The sequence below is a fragment of the Danio aesculapii genome, chromosome 13 (genome assembly GCF_903798145.1).
Source record: "Danio aesculapii chromosome 13, fDanAes4.1, whole genome shotgun sequence".
NCBI classification, from domain to species: domain Eukaryota; kingdom Metazoa; phylum Chordata; class Actinopteri; order Cypriniformes; family Danionidae; genus Danio; species Danio aesculapii.
The window spans coordinates 46,259,086-46,281,849 of record NC_079447.1 but is presented as its reverse complement, the minus strand read 5'-3'; the positions used below and the strand labels follow the sequence as shown (position 1 = coordinate 46,281,849).

The 22,764-nt window shown below is 36.8% G+C and overlaps 1 protein-coding gene across 1 annotated transcript in view; it reads left to right on the top strand.

The window, feature by feature from the left end:
* The window catches only part of LOC130239330 (CUB and sushi domain-containing protein 1-like), a 551,687-nt gene that overhangs the window by 280,174 nt on the left and 248,749 nt on the right, over nucleotides 1-22,764 (top strand). The window contains exons 13-16 of the mRNA XM_056470435.1: nucleotides 9,323-9,505; nucleotides 12,373-12,699; nucleotides 20,870-21,064; nucleotides 21,166-21,304. Coding sequence (XP_056326410.1) covers nucleotides 9,323-9,505; nucleotides 12,373-12,699; nucleotides 20,870-21,064; nucleotides 21,166-21,304 — 844 coding nt within the window. The remainder of the gene's footprint in view (nucleotides 1-9,322; nucleotides 9,506-12,372; nucleotides 12,700-20,869; nucleotides 21,065-21,165; nucleotides 21,305-22,764) is intronic.

Sequence of the window (22,764 nt, the reverse complement as noted above, 5' to 3'; positions counted from 1 at the left end):
CTGTAACCTCACAATTGAGCAATTCTCACTGTCTGTATAGCCCGGCACAATGACACAAACCCAATTAACTTTGAGTAAACCCAATTTCACACTTGTGCTTCTAGTCACGTTGTCATGTTTGACAACATTTCCACCAGGACCCAACGGTGGGACACTTTGTTTGAGGCCGTGTAGATGTCAAACTCAAATTCATTATTTCATACAGTCATTTAAAAGTTTTTTTTAGACTGGCAAAGGATTGTTTCTCCCTCAAGTCGAATGATGTATTTCCACAGAAACCGCTGTCAATGACTGTGAGCTTTATTGGACAGACCAAAGGCTCATTTCATAGTAAATTATTAAAAAGCAAACCTCTAAAGAGTTAAATGAATACACTGTAAAACCCGATAAGTTAAGATAACACAAACTGTTTGAGGAAACTGATTGTGACAAACCATTTAAGATTTGAAACCAATTGGTAAATGACCACACGTGACCACAAATGAATATATATATAGTTGAAGTCAGAATTATTAGCCCCCTTTGAATTTATTTGACTTTTTAAAAATATTTCCCAAATGATGTTTAACAGAGCAAGGAAATTTTTACAGTATGTCTGATAATATTTTTTCTTCTGGAGAAAGTCTTATTTGATTTATTTCGGTTAAAATAAAATACATTTTTAATTTTTTAAAACCCATTTTAAGGTCAAAATTAGTAAACCCTTTAAGCTATTTTGTTTCTCGATCAAACCACGGTTATACAATAATTGCCTAATTACCCTAACCTGCCTAGTTAACCTAATTAACCTAGTTAAGCCTTTAAATGTCACTTTAAGCTGTACAGAAGTGTCTTGAAAAATATCTAGTCAAATATTAAGTCCTGTCATCATGATGAAGATAAAATAAATCAGTGATTAGAAATGAGTTATTAAAGCTATTATGTTTAGAAATGTGTTGAAAAATCCTCTCTCTGTCAAACAGAAATTGGGGAAAAAATAAACAGGGGGGCTAATAATTCAGGGGGGCTAATAATTCTTACTTCAACTGTGTATATATATATATATATTAGTGGTGGGCCGTTATCAGCGTTAACGTGCTGCTCTATAAAAAAATATTGCCGCTAATCTATTCTCAAAGTTGGTTTGGGAGCTGGGTCTATTCTACACAGCAATAATGTCTTTCACCTTGATATTTTAGCGTGGATGTATACCTGACAGGTGAGCCGTCTGACAAAAAAGTGCCCTTCTAAATCAAATCAGTGGGATGCCCTTCTGGCTCTTTCACTCACTTCGAAGACACTACTAACTACACTTACATGGACATGTGTAATCTAGTTATTTGTCTTAATAGAAAATGATATAATTAAGATGTTTACATGAAGTGCTTTCATGTAAGAGTTTCCTGTAATTTTGGTGACTTTAACGGCAGTTCAGCAGTTTCACATTCACTCATGAACATTTCATTCATGCCCCCATGACAAACTGGGGTATTAGATGCAAATAAGGAGAAAGGACTGGTGAGTGTTATGGAATTTAATAACGCACGCCAAATGGAAAGAAAAAAGTTCATCCACGTGTGTAGATCTTGTCTGAAAATATGGTGAAAAGTCCTACATGGCGGTAATAGTTTCATCACGGTGTTTACTTCAGTAATGCCACTAATATATGCACACTCCACATGTCTTAATTCCATTTCTGTTTAGTTCAGTTATGACTTTAGTCGGATTAAGGTAATCAAAAATCGCTTTTAGGGGCGACGCAGTGGCACAGTAGGTGGTGCTATCGCCTCACATCAAGAAGGTCGCTGGTTCGAGCCTCGGCTCAGTTGGCGTTTCTGTGTGGAGTTTGCATGTTCTCCCTGCATTCGCCTGGGTTTCCTCCGGGTGCTCCGGTTTTTCCCACAGTCCAAAGACATGCGGTACAGGTGAATTGGGTAGGCTAAATTGTCCGGAGTGTATGAGTGTATGTGTGAATGAGTGTGTGTGGATGTTTCCCAGAGATGGGTTGCGGCTGGAAGGGCATCCGCTGCGTAAAAAACGTGCTGGAAAAGTTGCCGGTTCATTCCGCTGTGGCGACTCCGGATTAATAAAGGGACTAAGCCGAAAAGAAAATTAATGAATTAAAATCGCTTTATCGATCTTATGTAGGCCTACAGTTCAAATATCATGTTTAGCTGAATAAACAGTTAGTAAACACAAGTACATCTTATTGAACATCATTTATTTTCATCACCAATTATCATAATAGAACAGTTTCTCAAGCAGTTTGTGATGCATTTTGGAAATAGGAGATGAGCCCCTGGTCTAATGTGCCACCTGGCTTGAGAAACCCGTTCTCAAAGACTTAACTTTTAGTCATGATTTGGGTAGCACACATATTCTGAATGCCTTCGGCAGAATTCAAATGAGCCATTTTAATCTAGATTAATTCCAAGATTACAGTGAGATTAATTTAAATAAAAAAAACGTATCTATGCCCACCTATAATATATATAGTTCAGTTCAGTTCAGTTCACTTGAGTTAATAGAATGAATTGAGTCCAAACAACTGTATGCTGTTGCTAACCAAATGGTTTGGTATTGTTTCTAGCTTTGAGTTAAGTTAACACAAAACATCAAATTAATTCGTTCATAACTCATTCGGTAGGAGTTCTGCTTGATATAATCATTTTATGAGTTACCAAAACAATTTTTCATTAAGTCAAACAAAGTTTCTAAAAAATTATAAGTAAAACTAACTGATGTCATTTAGTGATTTTTGTTGTTAGGTTTACAGTGTGCAAAGTTGCACAATTGTGCGTCATGATGCACAGCAACACTCTAGCTCCTGCAACAGCATCTCCTTCACTGGCACACATTCACCGTATGTAGAGCAGAAACAATGCATAACAATCAGTAGAGCGAAGTGTTTATTTGGTAAAATTGCTACTTTTAACTGTCATTCAATGTGTTTTTTTAATCACTTTAAATTAAGCATGAGCAGCGACAAAAATAGACCCATCGGCGAAATGATAGTAGTACTGCTGCTTAAGCTCTGCTCACGCTCCACACTGATGCGCTGCTTCTGCGTGCAGTATGAAATCTCTGATCTGTTTTAACATGTTAAAACATGGACGCCAAAAAAACACATGCTGCTCACCAGTGATGGGAATAATGGCGCTATAAATAAAAGGTGTTACTAACGGTGATACTTTTTTCAGTAACGAGTAATCAAATGAATTACAGTTTCCCCCGTTACAACGCCATTGCCGTTACGGACAAAAAAAAATTGCGTTACTATAATTGAGAATACTGAAGCGGTTTCCAGGACCTCCAGTGTTGCCAGATATAGCTGACTTTTTCCAGCACAAAAGCTGCCCAAAACCCACCCATATGCACAAAAAGTGCCCAAAATATTAGATTAATATTTGTCATCATGTCATGTCATTTTCGTTCGCTTATCTGGGCCGGGTCATGGGGGCAGCAGTCTTAGGAGAGAACTCCAGACTTCCCTCTCCCCAGACACTTCCTCCAGCTTCTCCAGGTATCCCAAGGCGTTCCCAGGCCAGTCGAGAGACCTAGTCCCTCCAGCGTGTCCTGGGTCTTCCCCGAGACCGCCTCCCAGTGGGACATGTCTGGAACACCTCCCTAGGTAAGCGTCCAGGAGGCATCCGAAACAGATGCCCGAGCCACCTCAGCTAACTTCTCTCGATGTGGAGGAGCAGCGGCTCTACTCCCAAGCTCCTCCTGGGTGACAGAGCTCCTCCTCCTCACTCTATAAGGGTGCGCCCTGCCACCCTGTGAAGGATTTCGGTCCTGCATCCGAGATCTTGTCCTTTCGGTCTTGTCCCAAAGCTCATGACCATAGGTGAGAGTAGGAATGTAGATTGACTGGTAAATCAAGAGCTTTGCCTTTCGGCTCAGCTCCTTCTTTACCACAATGGACCGGTACATCAATCGCATTACTCCTGCCGCTGCACCAAACCGCCTGTCAATCTCACGTTCCATCCTTCCCTCACTCGTGAACAAAACCCTAAGATACTTGAACTCCTCCACCTGTGGTGAGGACTCTCCTCCAACCTGGAGATGACAAACCACCTTTTTCCGGTGGAGCACCATGGCGTCGGACTTGAAGGTGCTGTTTCTCATCCCAGCCACGCCACACTCGGCAGCATCCCTAGTGCATCCTGAAGGTCCATGTTTGATGAAGCCAACATAACAGAAATCCAGTGGTCCCCAAACTGGACCGCCTCCAGCCCAAGGCTGCACCTTGAAATTCCATCTATAAAAGCTATGAACAGAATTGGTGTCAAAGGGCAGCCCTGCCGGAGTCCAACATGCACTGGAAACCAGCTTGACTTATTGCCAGCAATGCGAACCAGACTCCTACTCTGTTTATACAGGGACGAGACATCCCTTAAAAGAGCGCCTCTGACCCCATACTCCCAGAGCACCCTCCACAGAATGCCACGAGGGACACGTGTCTACAAAACACATGTGGACTGGCTGGGCATACTCCCATGAACCCTCGAGCACCTTGGTGAGGGTATTGGCAAATCCAACAAGGTCAATCAAGACATGCGCTATAGGTGAATTGAATAACCTAAACTGGCTGTAGTGTTTGAGTGTGTGTGAATGAGTGTGTATGGGTGTTTTCCAGTATTGGGTTGCGGTTGGAAGGGCATCCGCTGTGTAAAACAAATGCCGGAATAATTGGCGGTTCATTCCACTGTGACGACCCCTGATAAATAAGGGACTAAGCCAAAGGAAAATGAATGAATGGATATATGAGTGTGAGAATAAATACAATAAAACAATAATATAAACTAGATTTAAACACAATAAATAAACATTATACATTCATTTTTATTTTTAAAAAACACTTTAATATTTACCAACAACAAAAAAACACAAAACTGAACTTTTGATTTGCACTTAATTACACAAATGTCACATATTATTTTATTTTTCTCAATTGCTCTGACTCAATTCTCAAATGAAATTCCTTTTTATTTTTAACAATGAGTTCAGATCTCTCAGAAATTAGCTTCTTGTTCACATCAGATTGGAATTTCTTATCGATTTGAGCAAATTGCAAATGCTTTGGCACAACTGTGCGCACAGTAAGTACAATTGTCTGTAATTTGCACAACAGCTAATTGCATATGGCTTATTGATCCAAACAGATGAGTCAATTCTCTTTTAAAACTATCAAACTTCTCAATTACTTGTCATCCTCTAAATCATCACGCTCAAAACAGTCCATTCAGTTCTGAAAACAATGTCTATACACAAATATAATCCATACATATCTGACATTGACATTGTATTGTCTACTAAAATGGCAAATCACTGCCATTTAACCAATCACGTTTTGGGAGTCCAACTGTATATATAGGACACTGAACTGCAGTAACATTCATTCATTTTATTTAAGGCTTAGGCTGCGTCTGAAACCGCCTACTACTCAGTAGGTACTGCATTTGAATGTAAACGTACTACAACCATTAGAAAAGTAAGTTTTATACAGTATGAATGAGAGACGTATGAATGGAATTCAGACGTACCACATCCACCATTTTGTCACGGTCACTTGACCTACCTGCGTCAGTTGCTTCGCTTTACTCCCATTCATGAATTCTCTCGCGGGGCATCATGGGATAGCGTAGCATGCATGGGATAAGTCATTCAGGTACTTCTCGCATACTGATTTTCGAATTCTATAAATTTGGACTTACTACTCGGCTCGCATACTGATTTTAGCGTACTATATAGTATGGAAGTATGCTATTTCAGACGCAACCTTTGTCTCTTTATTAATCTGGGGTCACAACAGCAGAATAAACCGCAAACCTATCCAGCATATGTTTTACGCAGCTGATGCCCTTCCAGACGTAGCCCAACACTGGGAAACACCCATACACACTCGTTCACACACACTCAAACACTACAGCCAGTTTAGTTTATTCAATTCACCTATAGCGCATGTCTTGATTGACCTTGTTGGATTTGCCAATACCCTCACCGGGGTGCTCGAGGGTTCATGGGAGTATGCCCAAGCAGTCCACATGTGGGTGCTTCCCAGTACTGGGTTGTGGCTGAAAGGGCATCCTCTGCATAAAACATGCGCCAGAATAGTTGGCGGTTCAATGAATGAATGAGTGAATGAATGAATGGACAGAAAACAGTTAAGTTGACGCCAAAAAAACTCAAGAAGTAGTTTGAACAAACAACAAACTTAATTTTTTGAGTGTGTTAAAACAGTAGCATAAATAGATGTATTGACTTTTTATTGCAAGGGGATTTTTTCTTCATATATTTTGTTAACATCTTTATTGAACTTTCAAAATGCATTAATCACCTTGCTTAAGGAAATCAAATGAAGAAATAAATCAATTTTCATTTTAGAGACATTCAGAATGAAAATCATCTCTTTGTCCCCTAATTTGCCTATGTTTTGTCTATGTTTACTCTTGTGCATATTGAGTTTATGCAGCTCATGTTAGGGGCGCTCCGATTGATCGGCTACAATTGTAATTAGGCAATAATTGCCTGTAAATACACAATCTGTGATGTCTCAATTTGCCGATCATGTAGAACCGATCACATGCTGACACCAGAAGACGCATGCCTGCTGTCAAATCAAAACAGGCTTGCTGCTCTGCCATCTCATTTTCTATCTGGCTCGGGTAAAATAACAATAATATTTAATTACATGGTGAAGTAATGCATCTTTATTAAATAACTCTTGACAAGTCTTGTGTTAACAGCAAAAGCGATTCAGTCTGCAAACATTTGACAGTCTCGTTCAAGTCTTTTCTGATTTTCTTTCTTGGAAGAAGCACATTCTCCTCAGTAATGTTTTGTGTTGCCAGATTTTGCTAGAAAAGTACACTGGCCCAGTATTCTGGCTTTAATCAACACGTTCATTTGACAGCTTTATAATATATGTAAAACACACACAAATAGTACAATCCCAATACCAAAATGAAATCAATTGTCTTTAACTTGTATTGCAGCCATACAAATCCTAATTTGTTTATATTTACCGAATACAATTTATTTGCTCACTGAAATGATTGGAAATCTATTATTTGCATTTGTATCAATTAAATAATGGTTAAAAAAAATAAGCAGATCACAAATTGTTGATTTCATTTATTTATTTATTTATTTGTTTATTTATTTATTTATTTATTTATTTAGATTTTTAGATTTTTATTTATATATGTATTTATTTTTAGGGAAAAAACAAACAAACAAACCATTCTTCAAAATATCTTCCTTTGTGGACAACATTTTGGATTGTGATGGCAGAATTTTCATTTTTTAGTGAACTCTCCCTTTAATGTGATCAACATTTTAATTGTATTTATATAATCGAAAAAATGCATTAAAAATAAATATTATGAAATAACCATGTATTTCATATGTTTGATAAGTTATTTCTGTGATGGTAAATGCAATTTAATTACTTATTTAATTGTTTATTTTTGTTAAACACAAAATAAGAAATTTTAAAGAATGTTAGAAACATGTAACCATTGACATTCCTAGTAGGAAAAAAAAGTGTAAGTCAATGGTTGCAGGTTTCCAACATTCTTCAAAATATCTTCTTTTGTGCACAACATTTGTGATGGCAGAGTTGTCATTTATTAGGTGAATCATTTCTTTAATGTAAATAACATTTTGATTGTATTTATATAATCAAAAATGCATTAAAGGGCACCTATGGTGAAAAATCGACTTTTGAAGCTTTTTGGACAGACATATGTGTATGTATGGTGTTTAAACAGTCATATTGGGGTGATATAAACACACCCAGTCCTTTTTTTTTTTTCAATTTAACAACATAAAAACGGTGGACCGATTGGATCAGTTTTCAGAACGACCGCAACTTGACGTAAGAGTGCGGTCCCCCCGCTCACCGAATTGATAGACAGCTGGGTATAAACATGTCCCGGTAGTCACGTGCATAATCATATCAGCAAGAGAGGATGAGCGCAATGCAACCGGGAATAAAAGGTCTGTTCAGTTCGCTAGGATCATCAATCATTACAAATGTGATCAAGAGTGAGTTTCACAAGTTTAAAATGTTTTAAAACTATTTACAGCGATTTACTTCAGCTTTACTTCATCAGCACAGCCGCGTGCCAGAACAATTATAAAGGAAGACGCTTCAATCCCAGTTTGTGGACGTTAAATCAGGTTTATTTTGTACATTAACATAACAGATATACATACAGCAGTGGAGATTAACCTGTAGCCTGTCACATTTGCGTGCAAAAAGAGAGGCACATAGAAATGGTGGGCGGGAAGGACTAGCCTTAAAGGCGCAGTACACCAAAACCGCCTCCTGGTGCAAAAATGTATAAAATAGAATTTAATAAAATGTATAATAGAAAATCTGATGGGTGTTTTGAGCTGAAACTTTACAGACACATTCGGGAGACACAAAAGACTCTAAGATATTAAATCTGAAAAAAGGGGTAACCTAGGTGCCCTTTAAAAATAAATACTAGGAAATAACCATGCTTGCTTATTTTTCATTCAATTAATTTATGCGATGGTAAATGCTATTTATTTATTAATTATGGGTGCATCTTTTATCGAATTAAAGTATTATTGGCAAAAACAAATTGCAGGTTCAGGTTTTGTTATAAATTATGCTGTATGATAAAATGAAGGCTTCATATTGACACATGATTGATGATCAGTATCAGTTGACATAACTTTCCTGAATAATACTCATCGCTAATATTAATTGATATCAATATTGATACTCTTGTTTACCTTAAAAAAAATCTGTATTTAATGCTCAGTTTAAAATCCTGAAGAGCAAAAAAAAAAAAAAAAATTATAAATAGGGGTGGCATGGTGGCTCAGTGGTTAGCACTGTTGCCTCACTGCAATAAGGTTGCTAGTTCGAGTCCTAGCTGGGCCAGTTGACATTTCTGTGTGGAGTTTGCATGTTCTCCTCGTGTTTGTGTGGGTTTCCTCTGGAGGCTCCTGTTTCCCCCACAGTCTAAAGACATGCGGTATGGGTGATTTGAATAAACTTAATTGTCCGTAGTGTATGTGTGTGAGTATAAATGAGTGTATATGGGTGTTTCCCAATACTAGGTTGCAGCTGGAAGGGCATCCGCTGCATAAAACATATGCTAGAATAGTTTTTGGGTTCATTTCGCTGTGACGACCTCTGAAACAGAGACTAAGCCGAAAGAAAATGAATGAATGAATGAATTATATTAGTTATAATGTCAAAAACTGGGCATATGGCACCCCAAAACAAATTCAATTGTTATTAGGAAGCTGAAACCATCATGTTTAAATGAGCTAAATCATGTGTTCTTGTTCTCTACAGAAATTGAAAAAGGTGGTTGTGGAGACCCAGGCGTCCCTGCATATGGAAAGCGAACTGGAGATCGTTTTTTACACGGTGATGTGCTGACCTTTGAGTGTCAGGCAGCTTTCGAATTGGTTGGCGAGAGGACAATATCATGCCAGCAAAATAACCAGTGGTCTGGAAACAAACCCAGCTGCGTCTGTAAGTCTCATTTTCTCAAATGCATGGTTGTAATTAACATGTTGCCATTTAGAATGATTAATGCATTGCCTTTTTAAAAGCGGACTAGAGGGCCAGATATGAAGTTTGCTTCATGAGAGGTCAAAAATTAGATTTAAAGTCGGAATTAAATCAAAATTTAATAAATGTATTTAATATTGTTTGTTATAAACAATATATCTGTCCACTTTATTATTTTGTCAGAATTAATTTACCCTTTAATCAAATGCCACAACTTTCCCTCCCCCTCTTTTCTTCTCATCTGGCCACATGGAATGCCTCTAGGGTGTAGATTCAGCCTGTGTCTTCATCCAATCGTCAATCTTCTTTTTTTTATTTTGTTAGCCATTTTGTTTTTTTATTTTGTTAGCCCATCTTCCAAAAGTCCAGTTGGTTCCCAAAGGACAAAATCATCCACCACCCTAGTTTCTTTCTAATTTCAGGACTGTTTCATGTGGATGTACAGTTATTAGCCCCCCTGAATTATTAGCCCGCTTTATTTTTTTCCCCAATTTCTGTTTAATGGAGAGAAGATTTGTTCAACACATTCCTAAACATAATAGTTTTAATAACTCATTTCTAATAACTCATTTATTTTATCTTTGCCATGATGACAGTAAATAATATTTGACTAGATATTTTTCAAGACACTTCTATATAGCTTAAAGTGACATTTAAAGGCTTAACTAGGTTAATTAGGTTAACTAGGCAGGTTAGGGTAATTAGGCAAGTTATTGTATAACGATGGTTTGTTTTGTAGACTATCAAAAAATATATAGCTTAAAGGGGTTAATAATTTTGACCTTAAAATGGGTTTTAAAAAATTAAAAACTGCTTTTATTCTAGCCGAAATTAAACAAATAAGACTTTCTCTAGAAGAAAAAATATTATCAGACATACTGTGAAAATTTCCTTGCTCTGTTAAACTTAATTTGGGAAATATTTAAAAAAGAATAAAAAATTCAAAGGGGGGCTAATAATTCTAACTTCAACTGTACGTCACAATAAAGGGAAAAAAAGGCTTAACTTCCGTTTTATGTCAACTTTAAATGCAATTGCATCATTGCACGGTTTTTAAACATGGTTTAGCACTCTCAAATGGAAGTATAGGCAAAACTGCAGTAATTTCACCCCACAGGTTTTCTTTTTTGTGATCAAATTTTTATTGATTTTACATGTGAGTGGGTGATAGCATCTTTAGGCTTTTCTTTTTTTTCAATTAACAAAGCAAGATCCACTCCTTGACACCCCCCCCCCCCCCCCCCCCCAAAAAAAAAAACACCCACCCCACCCCCCAGCGGTGGCAAAGTCCATGCCATTCCACAAATAACATTGCAATTGAGACAAATAACTAACAAAAAATATGAAACATGAAATATACATATCTTAAACACAAACATAATAAATACAGGGTTTAGTTACAGTATACAGTATATCATTAAAGAGAATAATACACATATACAGTTGAAGTCAGAATTATTAGCCCCCCTGTTTATTTTTTCCCCAATTTCTGTTTGACGGAAAGAAGAAATCCACACATTTCTAAACATAATAGTTTTAATAACTCATTTTTAATAACTGATTTCTTTTATCTTTGCCATGATGACAGTAAATAATATTTGACTAGATATTTTTCAAGACACTTCTATACAGCTTAAAGTGACATTTTAAAGGCTTTATTAGGTTAACTAGGCAAGATAGGGTAATTAGGCAAATTATTGTATATCGATGGATTGTTCTGTAGACGATCGGGAAAAAAAAATAATTAAAGCGGTTAATAATTTTGACCTTAAAATGTTTTTTAAAAAATTAAAAACTTTCATTTTTTAGCCGAAATAAAACAAATAAGTCTTTCTATATATATATATATATATATATATATATATATATATATATATATATATATATATATATATATATATATATATATATATATTTGTATATATATATATATATATATATTTGTATATATATATATATATATATATATATATATATATATATATATATATATATATATATATATATATATATATATATATATATATATATATATACATATATACATATATATGTATATATACATATACACACAAAACAGTTCCGTCTGGTTCTTTAGTCTGATATATATATACGTATATAAACTAAATAAACTAAGTAGGTATAAAATCGTATACACCATCAGAGATTTAGAGATTCAGGTTGTAGCACATTAGGTTCTACTATCCATGAGTCTTTCTGCCAGTTTGTCTGCAGCCGCTTTCCACGAATCAAGAGTGGCTCTATAGCTTTATTTATTCTGGCTGTAGAAAGTTCTGACAATACTATATCATAAAACTGAAATAGCCACTGCCGAATACATAAAGAATGTGGAGGGAGCCATCTTTGCTCAATAATCTTTTTAGCAGATGTTAGTCCTGCCAACCAGACTTTCTTTGTATCCTCCGTCAAACCCAAACTAGAATCATCATTTAAAAGTAACTGGTTGCACTGGTATTTTTTTCCCTATAGTTTCAGACTGCACTGGTTTTCTGAGGTAATCATGTCATTGAATGACACTTTACTTTAGTATTGGCATAAGACAAAGCAGTGGCCCGTTAATGTGTTTTGTTTCTTTGTTCTCAAATTGATTTGTTTTCTCTTTCTGACAAAGCTCAGACTATAATCCAGTTGTTTCACATGTCATCATTTCTGTACTATGCAAACAACTCATTACCATGGACCATGTGAAACCTCTTTTCTCCCATCTTTTTTTAGAGACATTCTTTATAACATATATATTGTGAATGAAAATAGACATTGTAACCTTTGTAATGGGATTATATCTTATTTTTTCTGCTTCTCCACAGTCTCCTGCTTCTTTAATTTCACAGCTCCGTCAGGCATCATCCTCTCGCCAAACTACCCAGAGGAATATGGAAACAACATGAACTGTGTGTGGCTCATTATAGCCGAGCCGGGCAATCGGATCCATGTCATTTTCAGCGATTTCGAATTGGAGCCCCAGTTTGACTATCTCATCGTGAAAGACGACGGGATGCCAGAGCCCACCACATTCGGAACATTCTCTGGGAAGGATGTACCCTCACAGATCGCTAGTAATGGGCATATCATGCGCTTGGAGTTCCAGTCGGACCACTCAAACACGGGAAAGGGGTTTAATATCACCTACACAAGTAAATGCCATATTTCTATATACTTATTTGTTATGTGTATTATTTTGACTTCCTTAGCATTCCTGCATTCTGCCCATGATACCCTGAGCTGTTAGTTACAGGAATTACAGGTGTTTTTGCACTGCAGAAATGCAAGTACTGTTCTAGTGTTTTTGCTTCGCAGCATTTTATTCATTCGTTTGCACATATATATATATATATATATATATATATATATATATATATATATATATATATATATATATATATATATATGTGTATATATATATATATGTGTGTGTGTGCATATTGTAAGTTATTTGGTAAGGTTAGCTCCAGATTTGGCTTCAGTATTAATCTAATCTAATATACTGTACACTAACTGGTCACTTTATTAGGTACACCTTACTAGTACCGGGTTGGACCCCAATTTTGCCTTCAGAACTGCCTTAATTCTTCATGGCATAAATTCAACAAGGTACTGTAAATATTACTAAGATTTTCGTTCATGGTAGCATCACGCAGTTGCTGCAGATTTGTTGGCTGCACATCCATGATGTGAATGTCCCGTTTCACCACATTTCAAAGGTGCTCTATTGGATTGAGCTCTGGTGACTGTGGAGGCCATTTGAGTACATTTGAGCCATTAGAAGATGGGTACACTGTGGACATAAAGGAATGGACATTGTCCACCTACAGTACCAATACTCAGGTTGGCTGTGGCATTGACAGTTGTCAGTTGGTACAAATGGGCCTAAAATGTGCCAAGAAAATATCCCCCACACCATTACACCAACACCTCCAGCCTGAACCGTTGATCCAAGGCAGGATGGATTCATGCTTTCATGTTGTTGACGCCAAATTTTGACCCTACCATCTGAATGTCGCAGCAGAAATCAAGACTCATCAGACCAGGCAACGTTTTTCCAATCTTCTATTGTCCAATTTTGATGAGCCTGTGTGAATTGTAGCCTCAGTTTCCTGTTCTTAGCTGACAAGGAGTGGCACCCGGTGTGGTCTTCTGCTGCTGTAGCCCATCCACCTCAAGGTTTGACATGTTTTGCCATTCAGTGATGCTCTTCTGCATACTTCAGCTATAATGAGTGGTTATTTGAGTTACTGTTGCCTTTTCTATTAGCTGGAACCAGTCTGGCCATTCTCCTCTGACATCAACAAGGCATTTGCGCCCACAGAACTGCCACTCGCTGGATATTTTCTCTTTTTCGGACCATTCTCTGTAATCCCTAGAGATGGTTGTGCATGAAAAGCCCAGTAAATCAGCAGTTTATGAAATACTCAGACCAGGCACCAACCACTATGCTGTTCAAAGTCACTTAAATCACCTTTTTTCCCCATTCTGATGCTCAGTTTGAACTGCAGCAGATCGTCTTGACCCACATGCCTAAACGCATTGAGTTGCTGCCATGTGATTGACTGATTAGAAATTTGCATTAACAAGCATTTGGACAGGTGTACCTAATAAAGTGGCCAGTAAGTGTATAAAGTATTTGCACAAATATATAATCGTAAAGCTTACTATCCAAAAAAATATTAATGTAAAAGAGAAATTTGTGAAGGGTGTCCCATATATGCTGAGCACATATTAAGAGTTGTAGCAAAATATTCAAACCAAGTCATAAGACCTGTGCTGGCAAAATTATGGACAAAATTGGTAGGTGCAGGAATTGACGGAACCATCGGTTTCAGAAGATGTCAGTGTCAGTGGATTCTGCGGTTTGATGTCTCAACAGTGCTGCTGCAGTAATGGTGTGTCATTGTCTCAGAAAGTAGTAGACATGATTCCCAAAGTGGTGCTGAAGCAACTGTCACGAATGGCTGTAAGAACAATGAGGCTGTCATTGGGGAATGGGGTAGAGCTGCGTACATGCCCTAAGCCCTGGTCACAAGGTCTTCATGCATTAGCCATCACACCTCCACAGGGGCCTCGCAGACAGATGTGTTCACAGAATGAAAACACTAAAATACAACTCTGGCAGGATTCTCTGCTTCTGTGAGTGCACATATTAAATAATTGAAGCTTTCGCAAGACATCTGTGATGCATGTGCAACACGTACAATATGTGAACTATCTGCAGAGTTATGTTAAGAGATGTGCATCTCGAGTGTGTCTCAAACCATCAAAAAAGAAGAGGCTTTTTAAAGGATTTCTAAAATTTGCATAGAATCCTTTCTAAAAATGAATTTACACCAGAATCAATTTGAATTTACTTGATGATTATGGCTCATATGATGATTTTAGGTGGTTCAATTAAGTCAATGTTTAATCAAAGACTATAGAATAAACAAGATGTGTCATTCATATGGTTTTGAATTGGGAAAAAGTGTAACAGTCAATACGACGAATGAAGCCCCGCCTTTTGGTACAGGAGCCAATCAGCGATTGCTAAAGACTGAAGTGGAGAGGTGCCTCCAGGAGAGGTTCTTGGACCAGACGTGAATTTCTGCAGATTTAGTGTGACTCAAATGTTTAGAAATGAAACAAAAGCGACAGCTGTTGTTTAATTCTATTGTTGTTTCCTAATAGGAAATTTATCATAAGCTTGGCAAGCAATTTTGGAGAAATTGATGTTTCCCCATTCTACCAGAAAACAGAACCTGAGCATTCTGCCGGAGAGGCGTTTCAAAGATGGCCACCGAGTGAAACGACTTGCCTTAAAGTCGCTTTTGGTTAAATCTGTTTACTTTAAAGCTGCTCAAAAAGAATGCATTTTTCCTGTCCAACACGCAGCTTTTCTATTGTTTTTTTAATGTAAACACACTCTTGATATCTCTCCTCATATATATATATATATATATATATATATATATATATATATATATATATATATATATATATATATATACACACACACACCGGCCACTTTATTAGGTACATTTGTCCAACAGCTCAACGCAAATTGTGGCATGGTTTTGGTGCCAGACGGGCGGGTTGAGTGTTTCAGAAACTGCTGGTCTACTGTGATTTTCACGCACATCCATCTCTGCGGTTTAAAGAGAGTAGTCCAAAAAGAGAAAATAGCCAGTGAGCGGCAGTTCTGTGGGCACAAATGCCTCGTCAGAGAAGAACGGCTAGACTGGTCCGGGCTGATAGAAAGGCAACAGTAACTTAAATAACCACTCTTTTACTACTGAGGTATGCAGAAGAGCATCACTGAACGCATAACACGTCGAATCTTGAGGCAGATGGGCTACTGCAGCAGAAGAGCACACCGGGTGCCACTCCTGTCAGATAAGAATATGAAACTGAGGCTACAATTCGCACAGGCTCACCAAAATTGGACAATAGAAGATTGGTAAAACGTTGCCTGGTAACCGAGTCTCAATTTCTGCTGCCAACAACATGGAAGCATGGATCCATCCTGGGTTGTATCAACGGTTCAGGCTGGTGGTTGTGGTGTAATGGTGTGGGGGATATTTTCTTGGCACACTTTGGGCCCATTAGCCAACAGCCTACCTGAGTATTGTTGCTTTCCATGTCCATCCCTTTATGACAACAATGTACCCAACTTCTAATGGCTACTTCCAGCAGACTAACCCGCCATATCTTAAAAGCGAATCATCTCAGACTGGATTTTTGAACATGACAATGAGTTCACTGTACTAAAATGGCCTCCACAGGGATGTGGTGGAATGAGAGATTCGCATCATGGATGTGCAGCCAACAAATCTGCAGCAACTGCGTGACGTTATCATGTTATTATGGACCAAAGTCTCTGAGGAATATTTCCAGTACCTTGTTGAATCTATGCCACGAAGGATTAAGGCAGTTCTGAAGGCAAAATGGGGTCCAACCCGGTACTTGTAAGGTGTACCTAATAAAGTGGTCAGTGTGTGTGTATATATATGTATATTTGTCATAAAAACTAGGTTATTGCCCACCTCAACAATAAGGTTTTTTTCTCCATTCTAAATTTATCCTCTGTATGAATGCAATTGGCTACTATCTGAGCTGGGGTATTTGCATAAAGCAATCTGATTGGCTGATGCTTCCATTGGTGCCTGAAAAGGTGTGGAATTCCCAACTTCTGCAGCGAGTGGGGCCACATCCACAATTAAGTTCAGCAACAATTGATGTCAGCCATTCATAGTGAAGGGGAAGCATTGATACTGACGCCCTGCATTGCGCTCTCAATTTTGAAGTGCCACGCATGTGAGTGGTGCATTTTTTAGATGGCTTGTCAAGTTAAAAAAAAACTTTAACTTACACACGCAGTGCAGGTTATCACTGTCAGCAGTGGAGTAATCAGAAGAGCTCAGAGGTGGGTCAACCGGTGTGAGCTTCTGTTTATAGTACACTACCTGACAAGTCTTGTCGTCAATCCCAGTTGTAAGAGCAACAAATAATAACTTGAATTCTAGTTGATCATTTGAAAAAGTGGCAGAAGGTAGATTTTACAGATGAATTATCTGTTGAACTGCATCACAATCATCACAAATACTGCAGAAGACCTACTGGAACCCGAGCTGTAATATAACCGAATGCACTCTGCCCTTGTATTTACACACTAACTTGTTCCATACAATTCTAGTCACTTTTTCATGAGCAGTTTGTAGCAGTTAATATTAAATTATGAAATCAGTGCTCACCCAAAGGTGGTAATGCTCTCATCACACAGTAGAATGTGCGTGAATATTTACTCTCGGGAGTGATAATCTTTATTATTATTATTTATTATTGTTCATTCCTACAATTGGGGCCATATGCATATTTTGGTTTATTGTATATCATATTTCAGGTTCCACAAACACTCTTTGCTATTACTAATTTAGTGGTCACTCAGTTCACTAACTAACTAACTTACTCCCAGGGCCATTTATATCGAAGTTGATATTAAGCCGCACCACGTTGATGTTTCGTAACATTTAATTTTTACACGGTGGGTTGTTAGCCCAACGCTCAAACCCCAAACCCCAACCTGGAGGACTAAGATATGCACACATACACCTAGGACAACTTAGCTTACCCAATTCATCTATAGCGCATGTCTTTGGACTTGTGAGGGGAACCGGAGCACCCGGTGGAAACCCATGCCAACACAAGGAGAACATGCAAACTCCACGCAGAAATGCCAACTGACCTAGCCGGGACTCAAACCAGTGACCTTCTTGCTGTGAGGCGACAGTGCTACCGACTGCGCCACCGTGCTGCCCACAAACTAGCTAACTAACTGTCTAACGAACTAAATAATTAAAAATAATTAAATGAATAAACAAATAAATAAATAAAAAACAGGCATAATATAATCCTCTGAAATGAGGTTGGAAGTTATCGTAGTAATATTTATATAGTGATATAAATTAGTATATCATTAAAAAACAAAGCAGAATTAACTACTCAATTTTAATCCCCAGGGAATAATTTAACAATGGTTATGTTAAAACGTTTTAACACCTAACGGATTAATAGATAAAATATAGGTTTAGTAGTATCATATACAGTTGAAGACACAATTATTAGCCCTCCTGTGATTATTATTATTTGTTTTATCATTTCCCAAATTATGTTTAACAGAGCAAGGAATTTTTCAGTGTTTCCTATATGAGCAATATCACACTCGTAGCAGTGCAGTACTGGGAGATATCTCTGTAGACTGATGGTATTTCATGCAGTTCAGCCTTATAATCTTAAAAAAATCACTTTAGAGCGAGTATTTGAATGATTCTCTTGCGTAATGTCTAAAGTGATGACAAAACAGGTGATTTTGCTCACATTTTAAGATTATAAAGCTGAACTGCATGAAATACCATCAGTCTACAGAGATATCTCCCAGTATTTCTCTGTTGCAATCGGGAGATCACAATATTACTTTGGTACAGCACTACAACATACAAAAGAGAGAGATCGACTTGGAAAGTCATTTACCTGTTTAATAATGATTTGATCAGCTGTAGTTTGAAAATATGCTGTTTTTCTTTTAGAGCTTATTATGTGGTTTTTGTCGCCATCTTGTGGATGAACATCGTCAACCGTCTTTGCTCAAAGATAGGCTAATGGCTGCTGATGCACTGTCTCTCAGAAATGATAAATATTTAAAAATAGGCACATCCCTATAAATAAACTCCATAGTTGCAATCTAAACAACTACATTCTTGACTAAATAGCCTCAAAAGTACATTATGTTGGCCAAAAGTATCAAAATTTGTAAAACTGTAGAGTGTCCTCTGCTTGTTGCTGTATGTGGGTGGAGTAATACACATAGGTGAAGGGTGAAGAGGCACGTCGAGTGCTGTTACTGGCCGAATATCGCACACCTATCAGCCAATCAGTTTCAAGAACCAGACAGAACTGTTGTGTGTGTATATAAATTTATTTATATATTTTTCTGCTGGAGAAAGCCTTATTTCTTTTATTTCGGCTAGAATGAAATCAGTTTTAAGGTCATTATTTTAAGGTCAATATTATCGACCCGCTTGTGTTTTTTCCACTGTTTACAGAACAAACTGTCATTACAATGAAGTTACTAGAACTTCTATGTTAAGCTGCTTTGACAATCTACATTGTAAAAGCACTATAAAACAAGTTGAAGTGAATTGAAGACAATGCAACATAGGCTTATTCTGAAAAAAAAAAATCGCTATATACATTTCTGTAGATCGCAAATTATGTAGCCAGCAATACGTATGGCTGCATTTCGTCTTTAAACTGAATGCTATGGGGCGGTATGATGCCATTTCTTTTCACGCTAGCAACTGATTGCTTATCTCAATATGGACGGCTTTCCCGCTGTTACGGGAACTTGCCATGTACAGCAGCGTATTTGAGAGGCAGAGAGGAGTTGACCTGTTTGAGTCTGACGAAGAACTGTTCCAGAAAGCGGATAAGAATAAAATAAAAAATAAAATAAACAAGTAAATAACAGGGTGAGAATGTGGTAAAATCTGAAAAGGTGGTAAAAATCAGGCGAGGGCTTTTCTTTATTTGGATTGCTTTTTAAAACTGTTGGTTGGGTTTAGAGAAGCGGGTGGGCGGGTCAATCGGTGGTTTTGAAAACACTATTGGTTGGGTTTATGGAAAGGAGGAGGGTGGGTCAGTTGATTGGTCAGTCAGTCAGTCAGTCAGTCAGTCGATAGCATCCTCTGGTGGATTTACGCAAGAACAGCAGGCTCGAATAGCACAGGCAGCGAATAAAGTGTACCCAGCGGCCTCTAGTGGATTTGCGAAAACAAAAATAGCCAAAACCCTAGCTCCTGCTACATATTTGGCACTCTCCAGAAATGTATATGGGGTGTGTTTTCAGAACGAGCTTTATTACACTAATTACGTCTTTAAATGTCACTTTAAGCTGAATACTAGTTTCTTGAAAAGTATAGTAAAATATTATGTACCGTCATTATGGCAAAGATAAATAAATAATGTATTTGAAATGAGTTATTAAAACTATTAGGTTTTTAGCTGCGGTCACACTGGGCTTTGTGTGTGCGAAATTCTGTCGTAAGGCGCTGCGAAAAGGGGCGGGATTAAACAAGCTTAATCGACATTTAAAAAAGCGACTGATTGCTCCATGTTTTAAATTTCTGTCCAAAGAGGTCCTGTTTTGATCCTCGATTGGTCTCATGCAGTCAAGTGATGCGATTTCGCAGGTCAGAGTTCACCAAGGTTGAACTTTGCACTGCAGCGAACTGCGAAACTTAACGCATGACCCTGCGTTTCCGGTCTGACGCATTCGCGTGCGTATGAATGGAAGTCTATGGGAAGAAAAATGTGTGACCGCAGCTTTAGACGTGTTTAAAAAATATTCTTTCTGTTAAACAAAAGTATACAGGGGGGCTGTACAGAGGGACTGTATATAACTGTATATTACACTGTAGAAAATAAAGTGAAAATTCCTGTGCTCCGCTAAACATCACTTGGGAAATATTAAATAAACAATACACATTTTTTTTACAGAAGGGCTAATAAATTGACTTCAACTGTATGTTGGCATCGTGCCGATTTTCCAGAATGAGGTTAAACTGTAGTGACTAAGTAATTGCCACTGTAGAAATATTTCCCTCATGAGACCGAGCATTTAGGATAAGATCAGTCATGTTAGTTGTTCCTAAAATGATAATCATAGAGCGTTTAATTGAAGGTTAGATACTCTAAAGTGCTGATCTCTTCTCGGGCAAGTGCAGGGATGACCTATTTTAACAATTATACACTAATTACACTTTCATTCTGTGTCTGTAGCGTTTGGTCAAAATGAATGTCACGACCCTGGTATTCCCATCAATGGGCAGCGCTTTGGAGAGCACTTCTTATTGGGCAGCTCAGTGCTCTTCACATGCGACGAGGGCTTCATTAAAACACACGGATCTGAATCCATCACCTGTGTCATCCAGGATGGAAACGTGGTGTGGAACGCAGCCGTCCCTCGATGCGAAGGTAAACATGCTTTAAACTTTGCTCTTTGGCACCTCTGTTGAATCTGCTGCTGGGACGCAGGAGACGGGCTGTTGTTGACATTCAGTTTTTTCGGCACTCAGCTCCATGTGGAGGACGTCTAACGGCTCCTGTGGGAGTCTTATTATCGCCTGGCTGGCCTGGATACTACAAAGACTCGCTCAACTGTGAATGGGTCATCGAAGCTAGAAAGGACCATGCCATCAAGATATCATTTGACAGGTATTTTTACATTTATTTATATTTAATATCATTTATTTTATTTTACTTAGTTTTTTTTTTAACATTGTAGACATTCAGTGCAGTTTAACATAGATAAGGAAAAGAGAATAAAAAGCCATATAACAATTTTTTGTTAATTTAATTATTTGTTTTATTTTATTTTATTTTTATTTAATAATTAATAAAGGATTATGTTATGAGAAAAAGAGAATAAAAAGCCATAACAGTATTTAAGGTTTTATTTTATTTCTAATTTACTTATTTTTAATAGCATATTCAACTTAACATAGATGAGGAAAAGAGAATAAAAAGCCATAACAATATTTAATTAAATTTTTTTAATTTTATATTTATTTTATTTTATCATTTTTTTTAGTTTATAAATATTTTATTACGAGGAAAACCTCATTTTATTAATATTTATAATTATTTTATTTTATTTTGTTTTCATTTGGAAAATTACATTTTCTCTTAGGAGGAAAAGAGAATAAAAATTCATAACAATAATGAAGGTTTTATTTTACTTTATTTTTAATTTAATTTGATGTAATAATTTCTATAGCGTTTTTATTTTTTTTTACAATGTAGACTGTATCAATGCAACAATATTTAATTTATTTATTTAATTTATAATATTTTCTGCATTAATTTAATTTATATATATATATATATATATATATATATATATATATATATATATATATATATATATATATATATATATATATATATATATATATTTATTTATTTTTATTTTTTAATTTAATTTTTTACAATGTAATTTTTTTAAAAGCAGGTTAACATAGATGAGGAAAAGAGAATAAAAGCCATAAAAATAATTAAGGTTTTATTTTATTTTCTAGCTTTTCACAATGTAGATTGTGTAAAAGGAGCACAAAATACTAACATTTAAGATTTTATTTTATTTCATTTTTTTATTTTATATTATTTTATTTTTTTACAGCTTTTTACAATCTATATTGTGTCAAAGCAGCTTAACATAGATGTGGAAAATAAATAAAAAGCCATAACAATATTTGAGATTGTGGAAACATTCCAGCATATTAGGCAGGTGTGAGATTACTGGTGGAATGATGGTGAAGTTCTATTTAAATTAATTCAAATCAATTCAATTCACCTTTATTTGTATAGCGCTTATACAATGTAGATTGTGTCAAAGCAGCTTCACATAAAAGGTCATAGTAAATAGGAACAGTGTAATTCAGTTTGTAGTGTTTAAGTTCAGTTCAGTTGAGCTCAGTTCAGTGTGGTTTAATAATCACTACTGAGAGTCCAAATACTGAAGAGCAAATCCAACGATGCGCAGCTCTATAGATCCCGAACCATGCAAGCCAGAGGCAATAGCGGAGAGGGAAAAAAACTTCACTAAATGGCGGAAGTGAAGAAAAAAAAACCTTGAGAGAAATTAAAACTGATTCAGTTCAGTCAGTACTATAAAT